At 47.8% G+C, this 26492-nt stretch overlaps 1 protein-coding gene and 1 non-coding gene across 2 annotated transcripts; both read right to left on the bottom strand.

Moving 5' to 3' along the window:
* Positions 1 to 3834: 3834 nt before the first annotated feature.
* On the bottom strand, positions 3835 to 25136 carry LOC135399572 (glutamate receptor 2-like). Its single transcript, XM_064631304.1, has 5 exons — positions 24981 to 25136; positions 22836 to 22971; positions 21963 to 22183; positions 14039 to 14328; positions 3835 to 6674 (listed from the first exon to the last, which is right to left on the bottom strand). Exons 1-5 carry the CDS (start codon positions 25125 to 25127, stop codon positions 6287 to 6289), a joined length of 1182 nt encoding a protein of 393 aa, XP_064487374.1. The 5' UTR covers positions 25128 to 25136; the 3' UTR covers positions 3835 to 6286.
* Trnal-uag (transfer RNA leucine (anticodon UAG)) lies at positions 15776 to 15855 on the bottom strand. Its single transcript has one exon. It is a non-coding gene; the product is annotated as a tRNA-Leu (tRNA).
* Positions 25137 to 26492: the final 1356 nt, after the last annotated feature.

The following is a 26492-nucleotide window of genomic DNA, read 5'->3' as shown; positions in this document are numbered from 1 at the left end:
ACACGGCAATTGTTGGCAGCCTAATGATAACAGCGTTTGGCTCGTTCAGGCTAAGTTACATGATATTTCGTTCCTCGAAATGCTTCATTGCAGAGGTAATCTCGAACGGGTAGACTCTTCCTCATGGACTCATACTCAGGGAAAAAGATTATTTAAACGCAATTTCTGGTATAGTCAAACGCTTCGTAACATTTTTTTTTAATAATTGGGTGTTTACGTCGCGAGACAACTGAGATCATGAGCGACGCCACAGCGGTCGGTCTGTGGATTGATTTTGCCCACCTGAGGGTTCTTTAACGTGCGATGAAAGGTCATCACACGGCACCCCGTATTTAACGTCCCTCGCGGAAGACGGCGTGTCTAAGCAACTTGTACCCTGCCACCAAGTTGCTGGCGTCCTCGGCCGGGTTCGAACCCGCGATCTCGGGATCAGAAGGCGAACACGCTACCGACTGAGCCACCGAGGCCCGCTTCGTAACAGAAGCCGTCGTGTGGCTGGAAGAATGGAAGCACGGGGTAGGTAACCACAGTAACTCCCAATTCCTATGATACCTAAGCTTTGGTGCAGTATGCCAACAGTACGGCATTGACCCTTGCGAGGACAAACACTATGCAGTTAATTTGACCCTTTCACCCCTTGTAGCCAATAATTGATGGCTCGGTCAGTGGTCGCTTATGATGGTAGTTATGACACATGATCACAGGGAAAACTGATCAATCCGTCGACAGGAAGCACACGGCAGAGCTCTAGGTTGGAGTTAAAGCGAAGATTTGGGCAAGTTGGTACACAACTACGTAGAAATCAGCGCAAAGTCGCTCTGTGTGTGCGCTTGTCTCTTCTTCGTGTCCCTTCTTTGCGCTGTTTTCTACGCATTTAGGTTGGAATCCGCGGATATCCCGGACAAAATGCTGTAACTACATAAAAATCGTCTTGTGTTATAAACATTCTGAGAACTGGTATTAAGGCTGAGACACATGTACGACGAAATGTGCGACCCGTCGTGCGACGCGTCGCAGCGCAAAGCATCCTGGGACTGATTCTGGAGAACTAGGTCGTCGAAGCAGCGCTCTGCGACAAGTCGCAGCGCGACAAAACTGCTCAGATATCTCCGCTCCCGTCGGCGGGTTGTCGTGCGGATGTATGACGTCATGAACCAAGCAGCCAATGATGCTGCCTCTCTGGTAGATGCGACGGATCCAAGAAAAAATGGCGGACAGTGTGTGTTCTGAATGCGAACAGTGGCTGATTTCGTCGTGTTGCGCCTTGACAGACACGTGAAATAAGGAATGAACTGTTCTCGTTTACTGTGAGCACATTTGGTTATGTTAAATAAAGCGTAAGCGAGTGTATCTCTGGCCGCGCTGTTCTAGCAACACGACGGTTCAGAGCGACATGTCGTAAGGATGTCGCCGCCCATGTGTCTGCTCACGCAGCACGTGACAACTCGTGACACGAAACTGTGCGACTCGTCGCGCGACGGGTCGTGCATTTTGTCGTACATGTGTTTCGCCCTTTACGCTGCTGAGAGGAGATCGTCGTGCCGTACTCCAACGCCTCGCGACTCCTCTGGCTTCCCGCCAATGGACCGCTGACATTCTCCCCCCAGCCATGCTGCGCAGAGTTGATCCAGCGCTCGCTTTCCGCATGCCTCGTCATACCTCTCGTCAAGACGCCGCGTAAGTTCGTGGAATGCGCCTCGATGTGGCTTTTGCAGCGCAGTTGCGTTACTGCCTGAGACAAGTTGACTCTCCCCAATTCAGTCACTGCGGTGCTGTAGAAGATCTAGAACACATTCTTCTCCATTGCCCACACTACCAACTTTCCCGAGCCGTACTTTCCGGATCCCTTAACGAGCTGGACTCTCGTCCCCTCTCTCTCACAAAATTGCTTGGTCCCTGGCCACATCAAGCCCACCAACGCTCTGCCCTCCAAAGCTCTCTTACCTTTCTTGTTACCATAGGACTTTGATCCTTATTGTGAAGGGGCTCATTATTTCATTCCTCGCATCACCACCAGCAGGAATGGGGTAGAGTATCGCCCCTGTCGATGAAACTCCCCATTCATCTTCTCGCAATAATGTTGTTGCTGTTGTTCTGACGGGAAAATTAGTAAATGCACAAATCCGCTACGTGCATTAAATTATATCTTAAATGATCATCATCTCAAGGTCAAGATCAGTATGAAATAATATATATTGGCTGTACGTATGGTATACTGTATGCTAGATATATGTGCGGGGACTTAAATATTGTACATTCTTAAGACACATTCGACAACGGGATGCCTACGGTAAGGTGCTGCATAGGGAAGGGTACGGTAGCGGATAAGTAGAGGCATAGCATTTGCGTTACTCTTATTCGGTATGGCGTTACTTTTTCACATTTGTAGCAACGCTAATATTGCGCTACTTTTCTGTGGAGTAGCGGGAATCGGTAGTTCGTTACTTGGATTTGGTAGCGGGTACAACACTGGTCAATATGAATTGCGGCAAAATCAACTCATAGAAATACATCTCATGAACCCTTTCGAAAACTCTCAAAATAAATATTTCGAAGTAAATCCTCTCTGATTGGTGGGCGAACAAAGCTCCCTACCTCCGCCACGGAAAATAGTACGGCTGTCGTACTTGGTATAGACCGAGTAGGCGTTGGGCTGAAAACGAGACTACTTCAGTGTACCAGATATCAGCTTTCTCTACATTATCCACGGCATTGCCATACATGTGAGTGCTGTGACTCCGTACATAGTTGTACATTCGCATTAAGCCTCGTTCACGGCTTAACCGCTCAAGCAGGCTCAAGGGTGCGTGCATCCGGGTGCTTGTTATTCCTGATTTTTTCTTCTGTTATTTCAACGGGGCAATACTGAGAAAAAAAAGTAAATAAATAAACTAGAGCACCCGTGTTGTAGAATGCTGGGCTCCGTAAAACGATGATTACCTTTATAACTGTGTGTGGAACATCTGCCCCGTCTATTTTAGAAAGTCCCTGTTTTCCCCGAATAACGCAGCTATGCGCGAACTACGCATAGTGGCGTAATATTCCCAACAGTCCTGTATTTCATTCATGAGAGAGGTCCTCACGCACGTGCTTTTCTTTCTCGGCCCAGATGCACAGATAGAGAGGTTACCCGTCAAGAAGAACTCGTTACGAGTTAAGTTACCATGTGAAAAATGTAACGAAGTTAATAAAGAAGTTCTTCAGCCTGAAGTGTAACTCGCAGTTACGGAGTTACTTAAAAAAAAAGAACGAGTTACTTCCAAGTTCCTTCGGGCACAAAATAGCACGACACAGGTGCAGCGCGCGTGAGCAGTTGAGTTAGACCATGAGGTGCCTGCGGAGGAGTGACACACGCTTAGATCGTTTTCGTTTATATCCAACAAATCGAACGAGCATCCTACTCTCTGCTGGCACACAATGGTTCAGCTTCACTTCAATGGCAGCGGTTCTAACTTCCTGAATAGAATACAGTAATTGATTGAATATCACGCTCTATGGCATGAAATGCCACAAAAGAACGGAGAGAAAGCACGAAAATATGTGGACGTGAATGAAAAGCGAATTAAATGTAACTTGGAACCTAGCTGAAGTTACTTTGGCAAAATTACCTGCTAAAGAAACGAGTTTCCCTGAAAGTTACCACGGCGCAAAGTTACAAAAAAAGTTTAGTTACAGTACGTTAGTTTTAGTTACTTGTAACGAGTTGCTTCGAACTCTGCTCAGATGACAGACGGCTGTAATGTCATCGCAGAGAGATAGTTCCCACTGAAAGTAATAACAATGACATCATATGTGTAATAAAAAGCTTTATTTTTGTCAAGCAACAGCCAATGATCTATGTTCTTTCACTAGCGACCCATTTAGCCATTCACTGTGTGGGATTTAAAGCGACTTGAAGTGACACTGCGTGTACCTCTTACTGTTTCGGATTGGGGTAACAGATAGGACAACATGTCCATGGAAAGAGAAAAGGCAGACACAGGTGCCCGAGCGTACAGCTAGGTGTAACCAACCATTCGTTGTAGCGGAGTGCTTGAAGCGTGTATGGCGTTTTCAATAATCAAAATGCTGTCCGATATTATTCTGGCAGTGCTTGCTGGCTGTGGCCGTGCTCTGCTGTGAAGTTTTTAGAGTGTATCATTTTTTTTTATAGATTTCCTAAACCGGGGTAATGGCAATTGGAGTAGATTTACGCGTAAGGTGTGTCAGCCCAAATCCATTGGAACAACAGTGAGTTTTAGTGTATTGCACGATGTCGCATTTACGTACGCAAGGAATAATGTAGTGTCTCTGCGCACTGTGCAAAGCTCTGTTTATCTATTGGTCAGTTTCACGTCAGATCAGACAGACAGGCACCGTCAACCTCCCGAAATTTCATTAGTTTTATATATATATATATATATATATATATATATATATATATATATATATATATACAATATTTTGAAGCTCATCGTACATGGTAATCAACAGCGGTAAAGTTAATAACTTCTACTGTATAGTTTTCGTGCAAAAAAAAAAAAAAGAAAGAAAGAAACGAGAAAATCCGGCCCTGAATTCGAGTGTTTCAGTTTTGGCATCTGTGCACTCGTATCTCGTGCGTTCCTCTTCAGCGACTGCCCAACCCCTGTGTTTTAAAAGATATTGTAGTGAAAAACTTAAAAATATATCGTGCATCGTAGGAACTTGCGGCAACCCCGGAAAAAGCAACTCCTAACTCGATACTCATTTGTACAGTATGCGTATCACCGTGTACGCAGCTTGCAAGAGAGAGGTTTTGCCTTTTAGTCCCATTTAGTCCTTGAAATATGGCTTTACGGCAAAGTAGGATTTCATTCAGATGCTTTGGGGGCAATAAGGAACTCTCAGGCGTGGATTCTTTGTCCAGCAGGGCGTCGAAAGTTTGCCGAGGAATACGCTAAGGGCAGACAGCCTTTCCCAAACAAAGGACGCATCGGCAGGAGGCTCGCCATTCCGCGCACCGCCAGCCGGGCTCCGACACGTACGCTCGCAGAGTAGGGCGCCGCGTTTAAACGCGCTAATCGCCAGTGTACGCCGTTCCAAGCAGATTTTTTTTTTTTACGTCAGATGAAAGGTCCAACATCTGGTCATGCCCTGGCAAGATATTAATGAACTCAAACGGGGCCTTTTCTAGAAGCGGACGCGCAAAATCCTTGTTTTTTCGAAATATGCCTAGACATTTACCTGTTTCAGGAGGTATACCCACGATTGACATATCAGATGAAAGAGCATTAAAAGCTGAGAGAACTGATATCAAGTATGGTAAAGGAGGACATCTATAGCCAGAGCAAAAAAACAAAAAACGCTATCCCTTGCGTACGCAATGGCAATAGCGTACGATGTACTAAAGCTCACTAATTTCTTATCGGAATCTGCTTTCTACGTATCTCGGGAACGTACAATCTTCCTATTGCACCAATAGGGTTTATGCACATGACGTCATCCGCAAGAGACCGCCACTGTCGCTTGCAGGCAGATGTGCTGCATCGGCCGCCATATTGTAGGTCCCATCCAAGCCGCTACCCATATTGCACCCACCGTATATTTGGTGTTTCAGAGTTATTGTGCAGTGTGATTTGTAGCATATCCAAGCAATTTCCATGTTTTCGACGTTAATAGTCACCCAAAGAGCATATGGCAGCGAACTAATGAGGGAACATAACTTCGAGGGACCTACAGTACACTCTAAGGAAAAAAGGAGTACTTTTACTCCTTTTGGGGAGTAATTGCATTGCCACAAAAAATAGTCCCTTTCGGGAGTAAATGCACGGGAGCAAATGAATGTCACAGAGTGAAGACCGCATTTCACGCGCTGTTGTAAGAGTCCCAGGTACATAATTGGTGCGCACGCATGAAAATACTTTGAAGCAAACCGTCAACCGTGATAAATCGAGTGATATAAAATCTTGCGCCATACTAGGGCACAATTTGCGAAGAAAGATGCTTACTCTGTGTGGCTGGAAAATTGCTACGTTGTCTGAGTTATACAGCCTTATGTCGTTCAAATTGACCAAGGGCACATATTTACGTAGACTTTTGCATTCAGGAGACCATTCGCGAACTTTAGTGACAATTTGCAGTCCTGGGGAGTATATGTCGGGACTAAATGTTGTGTTAGGGGACCAAAATGGGGAGTAATTGCAGACTAGGGGAGTAGAAGCTGCAATTACTCCCCGTTTTACTCCTTTTTTTCTTAGAGTGTATGGCGGCGAGGTGACGTCAGTGAATAAACCCTATATGATTCTCACAAATGTGTCATGTACTTCTACCTTATTGTTGAATCCGTGCGTCCATTGTTAGTTGGTTGGTCATGTGTCATTGCCATGCGATCTACGTGCCAGTGTGGCGCTATCAACAGGTGTGCCGACACGGTTCCGTGTGACGTGTGCCCAGGGCGCACGGTTCCCCCGTGCATCCAGCGCCGCTCCAAGCGACGAAAGCGCGTCGTAGTATGCCTCGTATAAAGGCACTCGACAACGGCAGCAAGTGAAGCCACGACTGCGCCGATAGCTAAGACGGCAAAAACACCAGAGACGTCTTCAATCGCCAAGGCACGTACACGTTCGTGAGATGCACCGTGATCATCCAGTCCTTTAAGCAGAACGTTCTTGGTGTACAAGTGTGCGAAGCCTCCTTCGAGTATCCAACGTTGTCTGCGTAAGACAAAGAAACACAATGAAAAAATGGCTAGGAAGCAATCGAGCTGGTGAAGATGATGAATAATGTAAAAACGCCGAGACTAGGGAACACGAAGGGACAGACACAAACACGAAGTCTCAAACACAGCTGAAAATTTTACTTCCCATACACAAACGGGGGAAGAGAAACCACCAGTTGAGGACAAAAAAGGGACATCAAGGTGAAAAACCGGGCGTGTTGGTGTTGATCTTGCATGACGAACTAGCACTGGGAATGTTGCCAATAAATTCTTTTGTTGGAAGTCTAGCACCTGTCTTGTCGTCTCCTCTTTCTGTCCCGTTCCCAGTGCTAGTTCGTCATGCAAGACAAAAAAAGGGTCAGTTCGGCAGAAAGAGCAGTCTGCCCAAGGCCGGACCGAGGATTATGGATGGGTTGCAGACACAGTTCCCACAAGAGGTTATGTAAAGGGTCTCTCTCAAAAGCCTTCTGTGAAGGTCCATTTCGGAAGCCTTTACAACTGTTTCTTCCCATAGAGGGAAGCAATCTGAGCATTCTATCAAATGTTTGGCAATTTCGCAGTTTGAAGCTTTATTGTTTACTTTTAACGAGTGCTCTGAAGCGATCATTTAAGCAACGTTTTGTCCGGCCAATATAACAAAAACCACGAGCTAGGGGGATCTGATAAACAACGTTTGATGAACAGGGGACATATTTGTTCCGGTGATTCTTGCAAGTAACTTCAGGTTTGGCGAAAAGCGTGAGGCGGTCAAGGTGGAAGTTGTTCTTGAAAACAAGGTTGACTTGAAATTTATTCGTAACGGCCAACAAGTTGTGAGACACATTGTGGAAGTAAGCTAAAACCACACGTTTGGAGACAGAGGGCTAAGTTCCAGGAGAACCAGGAAGCAAGGTGTTCAACAAAACATTTCGTGTTTGTGTCTGTCCCTTCGTGTTCCCTAGTCTCGGGATTTTACATCATGCAAAGAAACACAGTTAACGCAGCAGCAGGAGGCAAGCGATCCAGTGGTATCCTGAAATAGATAACGTCACTGAAATTGGGGAAGGTAACAAATAAGGGGAAAGGGTGACGTGGGGATTGGAGCGGTCTACCTGCCTAGATTGGCGGCAAGTTGCTCGGGGTAGGGATGAAAAAGGGTAGGGGAAGGACAGCATATTACGACGGTCAAGTAAGAACTTGTCAACTTCCTCTTCGTCACATTCCTCAGACTCAACGAAATTCTCTCAGTTCAAAGAAGTAGATTGCACACTGAAACGATAACACTGCACTCTAAAATACAACTTCACTACATAGCACGTTCAAGGCTACACCATACACTTCCGCCGTTATAACCGGACTTCCTGTTATCTCGGCCACATCCGGAAACCCAAGCAGGGAGCACGAAACCGGTACCACTATGTTCGATAATGGCCGACGATTTACTTGGCTATCTTTTTTTCATCCCTATACAGTACTTCGATATTAAATACACGAATTTTAAATGTCAGCGCCGCTTTCGCAGAGCTCCGGCGGCCTGACGTCACTCTCTATGCGGAGGAGTGAGAAGTCGGCACTCAGACGACGAAGTAACTTTTGGCGAATTCGGATGGTCATTTCCTGGCAACTTGTTTTCCCAGATTTCGCCAGTTCTCACTAGTTTTGCAAGATCTCGCATGTAGGCGCCTTCCGAGCACCACGAATTTGACAGCTAGCACTTTTTCCCCCGGCCTCGAAACGACCGGGCAGAGGATTACTCAACTATATCCTTTGCCCTCACATTCGCACCGCGAGGGTTGCGAGGCCCCTCATATTGGCCCGCACGTCGAAGTTCACGTGTGTTAGCAGACGACGGAACCCAAAGTCGAGTGCCCCTAGCGTGATCCGAGCAACTAAAACCGCTAGGTTCCTGGCACTCATGTTCGGGTGGCAAAGACCACGTGATCCAAGCGGCCGCCGACCGAGCAATTTCCAAGCGCTAGGCCGTGTTGCCATGAAATAGCCACCAGAATTCGCCATCTGCGAGACGCCTGCACGGCCGCGACATTCCTTTCTCAGGGTCGGGCACTGATTGGTTCTGCGGGAGTGACGTCTTCAAGTTTTTTTCAGAGAGGGAATTCCAACATACCCTCAATATCCGTCGTCCGTTCTTGTCACGTGTTCCATGGAATAACAGTCGAACTACGCAACTCTTTCCCGTGGGATGTTCGGTACGGTGGTCAGCAGTCCACGTGGAATAAAACGACACTGTAGTTTCGAAATCGACTATAACGAATGCAACTGTCCCTTTAAAGGGACTGTCATGACCTCATGAGCCCGTGTTTCGAATCGGACCCAAGAATTCGTGACCGACAGTTCTGATGCCTTCTACAAACTGAACCTTTATTCCTCTCTCGCGCTCCTCGTCTTCGTCCACAGCTGAGCCTAAGAGCCCTCTCCTCCTCCTCTTTCTTCCACATCCTCCCGGGCCACGGGTGGTGCGATATCCCCTTCCAAGCGGTGCAGCAACTGCACGGGACGGTGAAGAATGGTCTTGTTGGCCAGCATGACCGCACAGGCACGAACGACACCGTCGCGTCCGGGAATGGTCTGAGTTACGCGGCCGAGCTTCCAGAGTAGCGGCGGTCCTCTTTCGTGGATGATGACCACGTCTCCGACCCTCAGTTGACTCTCCGGGTCCCGTCTCGCCATATGCGCCGATCTCAGCTGGAAGAGGTATTCCTTGCGCCACCTGCTCCAGAACTGCTGGCGAAGACTATCCTGTGCTTTCAAGTAATGCTTGAGTCTCCCAGCGTCCAACGGCTGTGCAACTTCGCCCGGTGTTGGGGTGGCAGTCAAGCGCTTCCCTACGAGGAAGTCTGCAGGAGTCAAAGGGTGCAGGGCAGCGGGATCGGAATCCACATACGTCAGCGGCCGGCAATTCACTATGCATTCTACTTCGCATAAGGCCGTTGTGAGATCTTCATACGTCAAATGGCGCCTTCCTAAGCAACGCCTGAGGAAGTCCTTCACGCATCTGACCATCCTCTCCCACCACCCGCCCCACCAGGGTGCTCTCTCGACAATAAACCTCCATTTGATGCGATTCCTGGAGGCAAAATCTTGCACTTCTGAGGACGCGGTGGAGAGAATCCGTGACGTCTGATGGAAGGTGCGAGCGTTGTCTGGCATGATCAGTGACGGAACCCCGCGTCGGGACGCAAAACGCCTAAATGCGCCGAGGAAGTGTTGAGTGGACATCCCGGTCGCCAATTCGAGGTGGATCGCGCGGGTAACGCCACATGAGAAAAGGACGATGTACGCCTTCCGCTGTTCGTTATTGTCAAATGCATAGAGCGGTCCAGCAAAATCCACCCCTACTACGTCGAAGGGACTCGTGGGTGTGATCCTTTCCCGCGGGAGAGGAGCGACAGGTGCTGTTTCCGGATCCAGTCGTCGTCGTTTGCACTGTAGACATGTATGAAGAGCGCGACGAACCGTCTGTCGACCCCTTACAATCCAATACTTCTGGCGAATTTCACAGAGTGTGTCTTGAACTCCTGTGTGGTGTAGACGACAGTGCATGTCGAGCACGAGCAGCTCTGTGAATCGGTGTCTGGACGGCAGAAGGATGGGGTGCCGTACGCTGTCGCTTTCGTCGGCGTACCTCAGACGACCACCGACGCGGAGTAATGAATTCTCGTCGATATACGGGTTCAATAGCAAAACGGCCGATGAAGAAGAGATGGGGCGTCTCGTCTGTAGGTCCTCGATTTCAGTGGGGAAAGATTCCAACTGAGTCCAACGGACCCAGAGCAGCTCTGCTGAGTGTAGCTCCTCCGCTGAGAGCGAGCCACTGTGTTTCGACTGGGGTCTCCGGGTGTTGTTGATGTACCTGAGCACGTACGCTGTCACACGGAGCACGCGGTTAAGGGAGCTGTGATCTTCGAGTTGAAGAAGGGGGTCCCGATGCTGAACGGCGATGGCGCAACAGGTCTCCTCGATCCGGAAATGCGGAGATGTGTTTTGGGCCGCGACGAGACCATCCACGTTGCCAAATAACCAGGGTGGACCGGTCCACCACAGCTTGCTGTGGAGCAGCTCAGTCGCGGTGATTCCCCTCGTGAGCAAGTCAGCGGGGTTGCTTTTCCCGTCGCAGTGACACCATCTAGCCGGGTCCGTGAGCTGGCGAATCTCTCGTAAGCGCCCCTCGACAAACTGAGGATTCTGCGACTGAGTCATCTTCCCATTCTTTATCCAGTGCAGTGCAATCTGAGAGTCCGTCCACAACGTGACCCGTGACTGCAGGGCAGGCATGACGTCGCAGATGCTCTTGAACAGTCTAGCGGCGAGAAGGCAGCCAAGGAGCTCTAAACGCGGAAGAGTGACCGTCTTCAGTGGTGCAATGCGACCTTTGGCGATGAGCAGGTGGGAGCTGACACCCCCGGGAGCCTTGTGGGTGCGTACGTATGCAACCGCTCCGTAGGCCCGCGGGCTTGCGTCTGCAAAGATGTGAAGGTCTGGGACCGTGCCGGCCGGATTGAAGGGAGATCTCGGTGCTTGCATTGTGGAGAGCGCGGGAAGGCCGCGTACCCATTCGCGCCAAGCTTGGTGTGTCTGGGGGTGCATGGGTTGGTCCCAAGAAACTGCTTCCTTCCACATTGCTTGAAACAAGAGCCTCGCGGTGACCGTAAAGGGAAGGAGCAAACCCAAAGGATCGTACAGTCTAGAAAAGGTCCTGAGCACCGTGCGCTTCGTGGGCTCATTTTTCTGCGCGAATTCGTGAACCGCGGTGACTGGTGCTAGGATGACGTCCGCCTGTCTGTCCCATGGTACACCTAAGATACGAAGCACTGGGTTTGTACAACCGACGTTATCGTAGGCAGTTTCGTCTGCGAGAAATTTCTGTTGAAGTGCGGTGGCGTTCGCTGCCCATTTTCGGATTTCCATCCCTGCGTCCCGCAGGACAGCTCTGGTCTCGGCATATATCGTCTCGGCATCTTGCACGTCGTCGCAGCCAATTACTAGGTCGTCAACATAGAAGCTGGTGCGGAGGCGAGCTGCGGTGGCTGGGTATCACGAAGCGACAGCGTCGAAGTGATGGTGCAGAGTTGCCGCGAGTAGGAAGGGGCTGGACGATGCTCCGAACGGGACTCTGGTCATCCTCCACTCCTGAGTCGCAGGATAAGGGTTGGATGATGACGGTAGCTCCTGGATCCACAGAAAGCGGAGGGCGTCTCGGTCCTCTGGTCGGATCTGAATTTGAAGATACGCCTTGCGAATGTCGGCGGTCAAGACAATGGGAGAAGACCGAAACGTGATGAGGAGATGAAGGAGGTTGCTGTTTAAGTTGGGACCCTTCGACAGAACCTCATTAAGAGACGCTTGGCCGGGAACATGGGACGAGGCGTCGAAGACTATGCGGACCTTGGTCGTGACGGCCTCCATACGTATAACGGCATGGTGGGGCAGGTAGTACACGTTCCTGGTTGGGTCTGGGCCAGAGACTGGTTCGGCATGCCCTTCGACGAAGTATTCGCGCATTGTGGCGTCGTACTGCTTGAGAACGTCGGGTGCCATTCGGAACCGCCGGAGTTGAGCGTTGAGTCTCGTCTCGGCGGTTACCCGATTGTGTGCCTCTGGTGGTAGCCCAGGCGCCTGGATCATGAGGGGAACCTCGTACCGATCTGTCTGCCACTTGATGTTCTCTTGAAACATTTGGAGGTCTGCCGCTCCGGTGGGAGCAGCTACGTCAGAATCCGTGATACCTAATGCATCTAGTCGCCACAGGTTGGTCAGCTCATGCTCGGGCGCGTCGTTCGTGCAGCACAAAAGTGACGTGGTGGCGGGATAGTCTGGTAGCGAGGAACGCAGTGGGGCAACACCTTGGACGATCCACCCAAATACCGTTTCGACGGCTGTGATATTGTTGGGAAGGCGCTCTATTCTGCCAGACACAAATCGCCAGTAGTAGTCCGCGCCTATCAGCACGTCGACGTTCTGCGATAGACAAGTCGTTGTGACCGGAGAGAGACCACGATCGTGTAGCATTTGCAAGATCCGGGCATCCACAGGTGGGCTGAGCGACCTGCAGATCTTTGGTATAGCGATGGCCTCTACTTCCAACGACTGATGTAAGCCATCGATACGCAGGGACACCTTCTGGTATGTGCGATGCGTGGACGGTTGCGTGGAGCCAAACGCAAAGATCGACATGTTTTCGGATGCCAATCCCGGGCATCGAAGCCGCTGAGCGAGTTCCTCGGTGATGAATGTTCTCTGACTTCCGTTGTCGAGAAGAATACATACGGACGCGGATCCGCCAGGGCCGGCAACCTGAACCACAGCGGTCTGCAGAAATGTGACAGTAGACGAGGTTGACGCGGTGGTGGCTTGGATTTCAGGTGTCTGCGCTGGCGATGATGAAGCCGATCCAACGATCCCGGCGGTGCGCTCTCGCGCTTCGCGTTTCGGTTGTATGTCGCAGAGCACAGTCAGATGTTGTCCGTGGCATCTGGTACACGTGAGACTAGCTGAAGAGCGACACTGACGGGCCAAGTGGTTCCGCTTGGCACAGCGGAAGCATCGACGCGCTGACGTGAGGCTTCTCCGTTTTCCCTCGGGTGTGAGCGGCGCTGGACAAGTCGCCGTGCGGTGATCGCACGCCCGGCAAAGGGCACACGAAGGGAGATCGGACGGCGGTGCTGGTGGAGCTCCATCAGGGCGTGTGGAGTCTGTGCGCACACCAGCTGGCAGCGCTGCGGCCGAAGGAAAGGGGGCTGGCGCTTCGTCTTCCGCGTGGACCGGAGGCGTATGCCGAGGCCGGTGAAGAGCGACTTCTTCCCTTGCTTCCACTTGAATGCGTAGGAAATCCATCAGTGCACGAACCTCCGCGGCAGTGGGCGATATGCGAGTAGACTCTGTGGAGGGGGCTGTCCCGCTCTCGCTAGGAGAGACCAATTCCTTCCTTCTCTGCCGAAACTGCACGAAGAGATCGGGTGGAAGGCAGCGAGTAACAACCCTATAGAGCACGACATCATAGCCAGACTGCGGAATCTCCAGTGATTCCAGGGCCCTCGTGTGGCGCGAGACTTCGTCGAACAAGTGACGTAGCTGAGTCACGTCCCCATAGAGACGAAAATCTATGGAGACGAATATCTAAGACTGAGACGAAAATCTATGTACAAGGTCTTTTAAAAGGTTACAAAAGTTACCTTTTGTAACCTTTAGTTTAAATGCCAGCTTAATAAATAACTTCCCCCTACTCCCTACTTCAGTCCCTGTGTCTTTTCTCCCCTATATATATATATATATATATATAAACAGGAATCATCATTCACTTCTTATCTTCTTCGCGGCATATTGCTGAGATTGAAGTGGAGATAGGACTACCAGCGTACCCACCTGATGTGAATGCTCTTCTTGATATATTCAGGAAGCTCTCTGCTGATGTGTATGGAACCAGAGGCAAGCACTAATCTGACTTTCCCGAAGTAGAACTCCCCCTGAGGAGGCTTATCCTTGTACAGCTCCCGCGTCCAGTAGATCAAAATACCCACGCTTGCGAAAATAGCCTTCCTGCCGTCCAGGACCTCCTCCATGACCTTCCGCACGAACACTTCCTTTTGTGGGATTATGCTTCTGTACTTCACAATTCTGTTCCAGACGGCTTGGTAAGCCGGGTTCTTGTTATCCTAGAAGCGCACCAAAGGAAATACGCACTTTTCAACTTTCAGTATTAATCAGACAGAGCTCCTTCTGATCAGCGCGTCACTTAACCTTCACATCAGGTACACATCTGTTGAAGGCGAATTTAATAAGTATAGATCCATGAAGAAAGCTGAGAGACGACACACGTAAGTTCTCACACTCTTTCGGTCTCAAGTCTCTCGGTCAAGACTCTCTCAAGTCTCTCGTTCTTCTTCATGGATCTATACCAGCTAGCGTGCACCCTTTCCCTTGTTTCATTCGTAAGTATAGGTCGCTGTCGTCCGGGTTGAACCGGCTGGCGCCTGTTTCGGTTGGCGGCTATACCTGCTGCGAGCTGGACTGGTTGGTGCAAGTCCCTCCTTCACACGTACGCAGACACAACACAATACACGTCGCATCATTGCGGCATGTGTTGTGCTGTGTCTGCTTAGCTGTAAATTTGTCGCCAGGGACTCATATGTAGAACGCGGGTTTTCATGCAAATGCATGTTTTTCTCTCGATATGGTCTCTTCGCTTCCTTTTTGCTTTCATGCAAGCCACTGGACTCCTCGAAGAGCTCTAAACAGAACTCCGACCTGTCGTCGCTTCACTTTTACCATAATTCATCCTCTCATATTAACACCTGTGAAGTGGGGTAGGGTCCTGTGGCTACCACGGGGAAGCATCCCATGTCATCAAATCACTTCTCCATTCATTGTTGTTGTTGTTGTCTCGATATGGTTTCGTATCTGGAAAATTAAGAAGGACTTTTTGTCTTGGTTGGGGACCGATCAGATGGAAATGCATGTTTGCGTGTCTTGACCGATGGGCCGTACTTCACCTTAGCCAGATTATCGTTGCGAAGACGGGCGTTGTTCGCATTTTAATCGGCATGATACAGTGCTGAATGCGAAGCCATGATGAAAGAAGTCTGAGTATGGACAACACGAAATGTTCGTGTTTTTCCTGCTTTCCATACTTATACTTGTTTCGTCATTGGTTTCGTTCACCAGATAGCCTGCGTTTACTGTATTTTACCAATCACGAAGAAGCCTTCAGCTCCATGATTTCAACTCTGGCGCAAGTATATGTTTGTTGCGTGCTGCAGAACGACTGCAGCTCTATTTTAGCGCGCTATCCCAAAGGCTCCGTACCCACATATGCGGTACACATGTGCTGAAACCGGCTGCCGCTGCGCGTTAAGAAAAAGTGCCTGCCGCCCACCAGTTGCTACCACCTGTGGTTTCCGCGGTCCTAAAGATACCGACGCTGTCAACGTGCTGCGGAAGCGGCTTCTCCCACAGCGCGGTAAGAACTGTACCAGCCAGTTTGAAAAACTTTTCAGTTAAAATACGCTGTAACTTAAAAAGAAAAAAAAAACACTCTTCAAACAGGAATGTATTGCACCAATGTGTGTGATATTGCTCAGTATGATCATAAAAAAAAAACTTTGGCAGCGGTGGGATTCGAACCCACGCCCTTTCAGACTGGTGCCTAAAACCAGCGCCTTAGACCGCTCGGCCACGCTACCACGGAAGAAAACGAGTTCAAAACGCATATCGGGTATATCACATGATCGATAATGCTTTCCGCTCCGCATACGCGTTACCACCCGCCTTTGCCGCATGTGGGCACGCTGCCTAATAGGCATTTGGTACGTTGCTTTCGTACCGAGAACAATGACATCCATTGCATACATTGACATTTATTACTGCACATTTCGCAGATATCAGTGCATAGTTGGTGCATATTTCGAGAGTTGTTAGTGCATCCGCGCTCTACACATGTGTATTGCTTTGGCCTAATGTGGCTTTCATTTCGTGCAATATTATTCAGTTACAAGTCTTGTGGTGCACCTCGGAGGGATGAGGCACCATGTCGCGTAAGAAGCACCGTTTAGTTTACACCGCTGAGATGCGTTCATCTACTCGTTTTATGTGTTTATTCAAACACCTACAGCGCCTAAAAGGCAGTAGCTTTAGGCAATGGCAAAGGCTTTATGCTACTGGGAATATAACGAACACTAAACACTACTCCTGTCTGCTTGTGCTTTGTGTCCTGTCCCTACCACCACCTCAAGCTCAAGGAGATGATACCGTCAACGAATAAAGTCACCTCAACCTGACGTTGACTATAACGTGTGACCAGGACAAGAAGGTGACTTTACCACAAGCGACCGATTGAGGATGGTGACGACAATGGCGTGTGGACGACATCTATCTGAAGCGGAAGACGCGATTTTGGAGGCGCAGGGTTGCCGGGCGAGAGGTACATTGTGCACATTGTGACGTCACACTTCTCACAAAGTAGAAACTACAGCTTTTTCCGGCGTTATTAATCCTCTTGTCGTACATTTTAATCCTTATACCACGACATTTATTCCATTTGCCATTCCGATGGCAACCGGAATGGAAGGAATCCATTCCTTCCTTTCATTCTGATGGATTCCTCCTTTCATTATATTTAATCCTCATCTCACATAATTTAATCCGTTTCTCACGCAATTTAATCCAAGTGACTATGTGTCCGCTACATGACCTTTTTTTGTATTTTGGGACAATTCCCAAGTGTACGCATATTGCACATGCTTTTCACTAATATTGTGGGTTTCTGCACCATAACGGGATACTGTGAGACTGTCAATCTGAATTACGGTGTTGTGGGACTATTCCCATGTCTACGAGTATTACCCATGGTTTTCATTAAAAACGTGGGTTTCTGCATTGTAATGGGATGCTGTGGGACTCTGTATATGGATTACGATATTGTGGGACTATTCCCAGGTGTACGAATATTACCCATGCTTTTCATTAGATATTCGGGTTTCTGCACTATAATGGGATATAATGTGGGACTGTCGACCTTCATTACGATATCCTGGGACTATAAGCAACTCTACGGTTATTCCCAGTGCTTTCCATTAAAAACGCGTTTTTTGCACTGCAATGGGATATTGTGGGACCGTCAATCTTCATTACGATATTGTGGGAGTATTTCCATGTCTATGGGTATTACCCAGGCTTTTCATTCAAAATGCAGGTTTCTGGAGTACTGTCTATCAGGTTTAGGATATTGTGGGACTATTCCCATGTCTGTGGGTATTACCCATGCTTTTCGTTAGATATGTGGGTTTCTGCACTGTAATGGGATACTGTGGCACTATTCCCATGTGTGCGGGTATTACCCATGATTTTCGTTAAATATGTGGGATTCTGCACAGTAATGGGATACTGTGAGACTATTCCCATGTCTACGGGTATTGCACATGCTTTTCATTAATAATGCGTGTTTCGGCACCATACTGGGATACTGTGGGACGGTCAGTCTGGATTGCGGTATCGTGGGACTATTCCGATGTCTACGTATTTTACCCATGGTTTTATTTAAAAATACGAGTTTCTGTACCGTAATGGGATGCAGTGGGACCGTCAACCTTGCTTGCGATATTGTGGGACTATTCACATATGTGCGGGTATCACCCATGCTTTTCATTAAATATGCGGGTTTCTGCTCCTTAATATGATACTGTGGGATCTTGATTGCGATATCCTGGTTCTATATGCATGGCTATGGGTATTCCGCTTGCTTTCAATTAAAAACGCGGTTATTTGCACTGTGATGGGATACTGCGGGTTTGTCAATCTGGATTACGATATTGTTGGACTGTTTCAGTGTCTATGGGTATTACCCATGCTTTTCATTCAAAATGCGGGTTTCTGCGGTATAACAAGATACTGTGGGACTGTCTATCTGGTTTAGGATATTGTGGGACTACTCCTATGTGTGCGGGTATTACCGATGCTTTTCATAAATTATACGAATTTCTGCACTGTAATGGGATACTGTGACCCAGGTAGACAGTCCCATAGTATCCCATTATGGTGCAGAAATCCGCATTATTACTTAATAGCATGTGCAATACCCGTAGACATGTGAATTGTCTCAAAATACCCTAATCAAGATTGACAGTCCCGCAGTATCCCATTAGTGCAAAAACCAGCGTTTTTAATGAAAAAGCACGGGGAATACCCATAGACATGCTTACTTTCCCAGGATATCGTAATCAAGATCGACAGTCCCACAGTATCCCATTAAGGCGCAGAAACCCGCATATTTCATGAAAAGCATAAGTAATACCCGCACACATGGGAATAGTCCCACAATATCGTAAGCAAGGTTGACAGTCCCACTGTATCCCATTACGGTACAGAAATCTGTATTTTTAAGGAAAACCATGGGTAAAATCCGTAGACATGGGAATAGTCCCACAATACCACAATCCAGATTGACCGTCCCACAGTATCCCATTATGGTGCAGAAACCTGAATTATTAATTAATAGCATGTGCAATACGCGTAGACATGTGAATTGTTTCAAAATACCCTAATCAAGATTGACAGTCCCGCAGTATCCCATTACTGCAAAAACCCGTGTTTTTAATGAATAGCACGGGGAATACCCATTGACATGCTTATATTGTCCCAGGATATCGTAATCAAGATTGCCAGTCTCACAGTATCGCATTACAGTGCAGAAACCCACATATTTAATGAACAGCATGGGTAATACCCGCACATATGGGAATAGTTCCGCAATATCCTAAACCAGATAGACAATCCCACAGTATCCCGTTATACTCCAGAAACCTGCATTTTGAATGAAAAGCATGGGTAATACCCATAGACATGGAAATAGTCCCACAATATCGTAATGAAGACTACAGTTCCACAGTATCACATTATAGTGCAGAAACCCGCATATCTAATGAAAAGCATGGGCAATATTCGTACACATGGGAATAGTCCCACAATATCGTAATCCATATACACAGTCCCACAGTATACCATTACAGTTCAGAAACCCATGTTTTTAATGAAAACCATGGGTAATACTCTTAGACATGGGAATAGTCCCACTGTATCGTAATCCAGATTGACAGTCCCACAGTATCCTATTATGGCGCAGAAACCCAGAAAAGCATGTGCAATACGCGTACACATGGGAATTGTCTCATAATACACACAAAAAAGTCACGTGCCCACACATAGTCACTTGGATTAAATTGCATGAGAAACGGATTAAATTGTGTGAAATGAGGTTTAAAAATAATGGAAGGAGGATTAATTCCGATGGCAAATGGATTAAATGTCATGGTATAAGGATTAAAATGTACGACAAGAGGATTAATAACGCCGGAAAAAGCTGTAGTTTTATGCTTCATGGTCCTTAATGATATAACACTTGCGCACATAGGGAAACGATATTTCGATCGATATTTCGAACGATAAAGCGATAAAACCCCCAGTGCTGGGCCTAAAAGAGGGACGAAGGATGAGACGAGGAGCGACACACAACAATTGTACAGCACTAACAGCATCCCTCTAAAATACACGGGAAAAAAAGCCCATATAAGCCCGAAATGTCAACATACAGGAGTGTCACACCGCCGTACTTAATTTCAACATCCACTGGAGATAAAAATCCTGCCAACTATCTGCTGCATCGTCCTCGCGCGGAAGCGAGGAAGGGAGGGTAGAGCGGAGCAGTAGGAGAGGCGTTGAAAGAGTTGTATGTAGAGATGAGTTCGGGCATGAAACTCGGGCCCGTATCTGGGCACCGCACCCGCGGGCTCCCGGTCCGCATCCACAGCTGCAGCAATGTCACTGGTGCAAACCGCACGAGCACCCACACGCCCCGATGCGCACCCGCATACCGCAGACGTACCCGCTTCCCAACGCGTACGCATGCTTCAGTCATGCCACATGATCATCACAGCACGAAAGGATATACCGATGGTGGGGACACTATCCGTTAGCGAGCGACTTTGTCCAACGCGCCAGACGCTGTGTCGACTGCTGACATGGTTGCCAACTTACTAAAGCCAAGCGAAGCAGTCGTGGTACCGAAATGTAGCCAAAATTAGCCCCATACGGCAAACATAGTGGAAGGGCAAGCATAGAATTCGGTGCCAGTAAGTGACAAAGCTGTCATCATCTGACGTACCACGTAAGGTCTGGATGTGGGGGGAAGGCGAAGAACGTTTTGTAAAGTATTTTGAGCCAAATATTTGCAATGAGTCGGGTCGTGCACGAAAAGCCGACGGGCTGGCTTTGCACCTGCGGGTATTGCGGGTATACCCAAGTAATCCGCCGAGGCAATGTAGGTCTACCCGCGTCTTGCCCGCAACCCACAATGACACAGAAATGTGTAGCCGCAAAGAATAAACTTGCGCGGGTATCCGCGGGTATACCCGCACCAGCACTCATCCTTAGAGTCATGTGTAGTAGTGTGATTGTCGGCAAAGAGTCTTTCCTATCCAGATGCTCCGTAATTCTGCGAGACACATGCACGGCCGCGGCATTCCTTTTCTCAAGGTCGAGCCCTCATTGGTTCTTAGGCAGTGACGTTTCCCGTTCTTCCAGATAGGGAATGCCGGCACACTCTCAACATCCGCCGTATGCTCTTCTCATGTATTCCATCATCGAATAAGAGTCAAACTACGCAACTCTTTCGCGTGGGATTTTCAATACCGTGGTAAGAGGTCCACGAGGGAAAAAAATGACACTATAGTTTCAAAATCGACATGAATGATTACGACCGTCCCTTTAAAGGAGCAGTCTAGAGGCACAACACTTCGTTTCTGTTTTTGGTCGGTATGGAATGTTAAGCGGCCGAAAACACTTTTCCCACAAGTAATGCAACCGTAGCGAAATTGGGACGCCTGCAATAGCCCTATGAACCTCCCGCGCGCGAAACACCCTTCTTCGCCTTCACGAGAGACACGTGATGAGCGCCGCCACACGCGTCACTATGTGACGCGAGTGGTAGGGATGCTCCTCATTGGACCTGGTATCACATGATCGAGGTGAGCAACACCACGCAGGCCGGAGCGTCTGCTACCGCTTCGGAGACGCCACGCGTTCTCCGGCTGCGTGATGTCTGAAACGGAGGATTTTTTGGGACCGCTGATACCACGGGAAGAACGAGTAGTGCAGCCCGAAATTAACTGTCTGTTGCACAGCGAAACCGCACTGCTTCCCGACAGTGTGCAGTCTCTGTGACCGTTTTCGCCACATAGTTTGTCCAGTGGCTAACAGGTGGCGCCACAATACCGCTGTCATCAATTGCTTTCTGCTATGGTGAGTTCTGAGATTGCACAGAAGCCACGGGTATAGTACTCTTGTGATTCCAACGTTATTTCGTCAGGCTGCATATACGCTTTTTTTTAGAAAACGTGATATAAATCATATAAAGAATAGAAGTCAACAAAAAACAGCTCGTAATGTTCGTAGCAGACGGTTTTTACGACGAAAGAATGAGGGCGCTCTCTACCACAAACGTCACACTAGAGTGGGTGATTTGATAGAGTGGGTGGGCGATTTTGCGAATTAATGATGCCGCGAAGAAACAACTTTGGACAAAAATATTTTTTGGGAATGATTTTCACGTACCGCTTTACAAGATGACAGCAGTTTTTGGCTATGTTTAATGTTCCCTTTAATGCTCCTTTAAGGATGGGTGAAACTACGCTCGGATCTACGAGCCTTCTGCCAAGACAATTTAGCAACATTTCTTTCCCTTGTGGTTTCAACATTCTTCAGCATTTTACATTAGTAGTTCTGAAAGAGAGAATATCACCTTGAGGAAAACGTCATATGCCACTCCTTTGGTGATGACGGGCAGGACGTTAGGATTTCTTGCCAGGTCTTCCACGCTTTCCATTTTAGGAATTTCCTTCTTCACCGTCATGCTGGCCTTCATAAAACTCGTAAACGCCAGACCGAGCAATATGACTGCGATCCACCATGTTCCAAGCAGAAGCCGATTACTCCCTCGCCGCGCAGAGGGAACGGTGTTCGCTGCAAATCGAGAAAATCGTGTAAGCTGCTCTGATTCGATTTCTGGTATTACATTTGCTTAGAATGGGGCATGTCCCTCCAATTCATACAACGCAAAAAAATGTGATAAAACTTCATTTTACCAGGAATTCGGCAACCGCGTTCATAATCTGTTTCATAAAATATATATATATATAAGTTGAAATAAACGAATGCAGTTGACCACGAAAAATAAAGGTATTCAATAAAGATCAGAAGTGGAGACGGTGCTTCTACAGGACAAGGAATAAAAGGGGAACTTTATTAAAAACTAAGACGGGGTATTCGACGTTTCGACAGCAGCGCTGCCTTCAACAGGAATGGGATATTATGGTGACGCAAGACAACTGCAAAGAGTGAGAGGGGAATATGTACAAGAGGAGAGGGCAGCACACGTGCTTTGTCTCCTATATATATATAGGTATGGGTTATATATAGTTTACATATAGGTATAGGTTATATATAGGTATAGGTAAATATATATATATATATATATATATATATATAGGTTCACAATTCCACGTCAAGGCGGAAAGGCCGGTGTTAAAAACACGGTTTGACGTTGACAGATTGTTTCCGGGTTCGCGATATATTGGTTTCTGGTTTTCGAGCATCTGGACTGATCATTTCTTACCTTCCCAGAAGAACATCGCGCTCAGGTAGAACAGGTGGTCCACGTAACTTTTCACAACAGCTCCATTCCTCTTCCTGCTTATTGTGGTGAACACAGCGCTGATCAGGAGGATGCTAACGACAACACCAACCCATACCTGGAAATATCAAGTATATCAATATCAAACAACAACAACAACAACTTCACTTCCGAATGATGGGTGGGGAGTTTCATCGGCAGGGGCGATACTCTACCCCATTGCTGGAGGTGATGCGGGGAATGAAATAATGAGTCACTTCACAATAAAGACCGAAGCCCTGTGGTGTCCAGAAAGGTGAAGAGAGCCTTGAGGGCTCTCTGGCTACAGGGAAAGGAACACGAGTATATTACTTGTCGTGCTATAATAATACGGTTCACTTCAACATCTTCATGGTACAGAACTTACCCGGACGGAGTGCTCCGTCATTGAGATGAAAGACGAATATAACTGCGTTGGCACATTAGAAAACGGGACCGGCCGTGCGTTCGCATTTCTCTGTCACGATATTAATGGAAATCTAGTCATAAAGACTTTAAAAGGAGCAGGGAAATAAAATTTGAGATTGCTATAAGTCCTATTTGGCTAGAAGCAACAGTGTAAAATATTGTACTTGACTGCCACCCAAAATGACGGAAAGACAAACACGGAAAAGCGGGAATTTCGTAACAAAAATGTCTCACAAACTACTCTGATTTTACGCTGCAGATATATTGTTGGGGACACGGTTAGCTAAAATCGCCTGTCAGTACTTTGTCGTCCCATATTATCTCTGTTGGTTACTCAAAGAAATAGCCTTGCAACACCTGGATATTTGAGATAAGATAAACCATGGAGTGCTGATTTTAGACAGCCGTGTCCCTTAGGGTACCGTAATTTCACGCGTATAAGGCACAGGACCCCTTTTTAAGAACGGTTGGAAAATTTTCGGGCAGATTAGCCGCACACGCAGATAAGCCGTGGGCGATACGAGGCGACTGATTTGTGCGACAAAGGAGGATATAGAGAAGGCCAGAAACTATGTGGTTCATACTCCGACGTCGGCATGGTGTACAACAAAGGAGGTCCCGGTTCTAGTGTTCTACTAAGGTCGAATTGTGTCCTCGTTGCATGCTTTTCATAGATCGATGGGTCAGTGGCCTTCCAGAAGACGCGAATCACCATCACCTCTGTCACGTTAAAGATGCTTGGGGGAACGCACCAGGAGGATAAATCTACTCGAATGTGGACAAGGCTCTGCTACGTACTGCTCGTGCATCGGCAGGGCGGTGCTGTTCCAGAGGCGCTGTCGGCTCTTTCGTTTAAACCGGCGTATGGGGAAAATACAAGGGAAAAATAGTCATCAGATAAGTCGCATCGGTGGATACGCTAGAGAGAGCCCCTGAAGAAAAAAGGTTGCGCATAAGCCGCGGCTTATACGCGTGAAAATACGGTACATCCTCTTATAAGTTTTTGGAAAACTATTTTCAGCTTATGTTCCGCTATCGATGTCTGACCGAAAATAGTATGTGTAACCGGATGTGTAACAGCAGGTAGTGTTGCCGGCAGCGGAAAAAAACGACGGATGGCGGACTACAGTTCCCGATGTGTCTTGTGTCCACTAGTTGGCGTTCATCAAACTGGCACAAGAATTCCATAGTTTTACAAATCCCAAGAAGCGTCCATTTCAATCGTGTCCGATCCACTTGCCAGTAGAAATGGCGCTGCCATGTAAGACAGGGGGACTGATTGTGAGGATAGGCTGATTGATAATGCCCCGTGTTTGAAGGCATCATTGGTGAGACAGCTGGAAGAGTGGGCGGAGTTACAGGTATAGGCACGTTTCATTAATATGAAGTAGCAGGTATAGGAGGTTCCATTAATGGCCGGACTCCCCTTTAATATACGACTCTGGGAAAGATCGCACAGGAGCGACTTCATGGGAAACTGTTTATTCAGAGCATGTTACTTTTTTTTTACTTTCTTCTGTTTATTTTCTTACAGCTCCTTTAGCTTTATTTATAGGGCCTACACACACCACCTGGACACCACCTCCAACAAGAAAGAAACATATCTTAGGTTGAACACGTCTCTACGTTGTGACTGGCTTTGCCAGGGGCTCATTCAAAGAAACATTTCATTTCTTTCACCTGCCAAGTGAAGCACTGTAAATATCCAAATATGTCAGAATCGTACAGCGTCCTCCGGCCTGCAAAATGACCAACGTGTCCATAGTAATAGCTCGGCATCGGGTACAGGACTTTCCAACGATCCATCGTCAGCACCATAGGACCCATTGTTAGGTCGCACTCCTAGAAGAAACATACTATAGCTGCTTAAGTCTGATAACTTCCAGGAGTCTATCTGTCTTACGTTCCGTACAATCATACCGACTTGACCACGCCATGTTCCATCAGGCTGGATGGTGCCCCAGATGTTTTCTTTGTCAATGAAGACGTCATACCTACGCCAGTCACGACATGACGATATCGAACGCGGTACACTTTCCACGTGAAGGAAAAATATGCGTCAACATTTCATTGCTGAAGTCAACAAGATCTACGGACATTATCTGTAACAGGTTCGTGACGAGATCATGGCCTTCAAGCGCTACTGGAACAGGACAGGGAGCTACATAACACTTTGGCGTTCTCTATCATGCACCTCTCTAGTTCATGTTGAAGGAGCACTTTAGGACGATGATCTCGTAACAACAAGCGCAGTTCTCCTCGGTGTTCGTTAAGATTTCCTCTTTTTCTGTCTTAGGGCCGCGAAACCGCTGTTGTTGAGCGGCTTACAGACGTGGACCGATGGCGACAGGACAGCAGGAAAGAGTGGGGTGCAAGTTGTTAGTCCGCGTCTCGAACCAACTGTTCGTTAAGAGTTTTCGTTTTGGGAATGACAATGAAAAACTTACTTGAAACCCAGACCACTTTGAAGCAAGTCCAGCATGTAACCAGCGAACCCCTTCAGAACAACATTTCCGTTTTCCTCTGCCGTCGGCACCGAAAGCGGCGGAAGCTTCCCATAAGGAAAAAGAATCGAATAGCTGAAGCTGCTTTCAAATACTAAATTTTCGCAAGTACAGACGCATGGTTACTCACGTATGTAGCAGCAATTCTTAGTGTGATGTTGTCCAACCGTGGGTATTTACTCATTGTATCTTGTTATGTTGAACCTGCACTGTGGGTCTGCCTAGGAGTGGGCTGGTTTCGCCTTTCAAGTAAGGCAGGTCTTATATGCATAGATAACATCACTTCCTTTACAGTCTTGGCCTAACATGATTTAGGACATTCAGAATCGTGTCGTGTAATCGAGTAGCTGCAAAGTCAGGGTATCGCATCTGCATGACTCACTCTATTTTAGAAGGACAAGGCTCCCACAAACATTGTCTTTCTGTCGGGTATGTTACGTTACTAAGTCAATGGGCACATGCAGCTCAAAGACTTTAGCTTCACTCTGTATTCGTGGCAAGAAACATCACCGACATAGCGTGTAACGTCGACCATTTGACTCCAAGTGGAACCTGTTGTGTAGAGATAACATACGGATAAGACCACGGTCGGTTTGTACGTTGCTGGACAGGATCTAATCAGTGAACGCACTCGGGAAATGTAGATGCGGTGTTTGATCACAGCAAAAGTTAAGCTGTACGATTCGTG

This window comes from Ornithodoros turicata, chromosome 7 (genome assembly GCF_037126465.1).
Source record: "Ornithodoros turicata isolate Travis chromosome 7, ASM3712646v1, whole genome shotgun sequence".
NCBI lineage: Eukaryota > Metazoa > Arthropoda > Arachnida > Ixodida > Argasidae > Ornithodoros > Ornithodoros turicata.
This window is presented reverse-complemented; position numbering and strand designations above follow the sequence as displayed.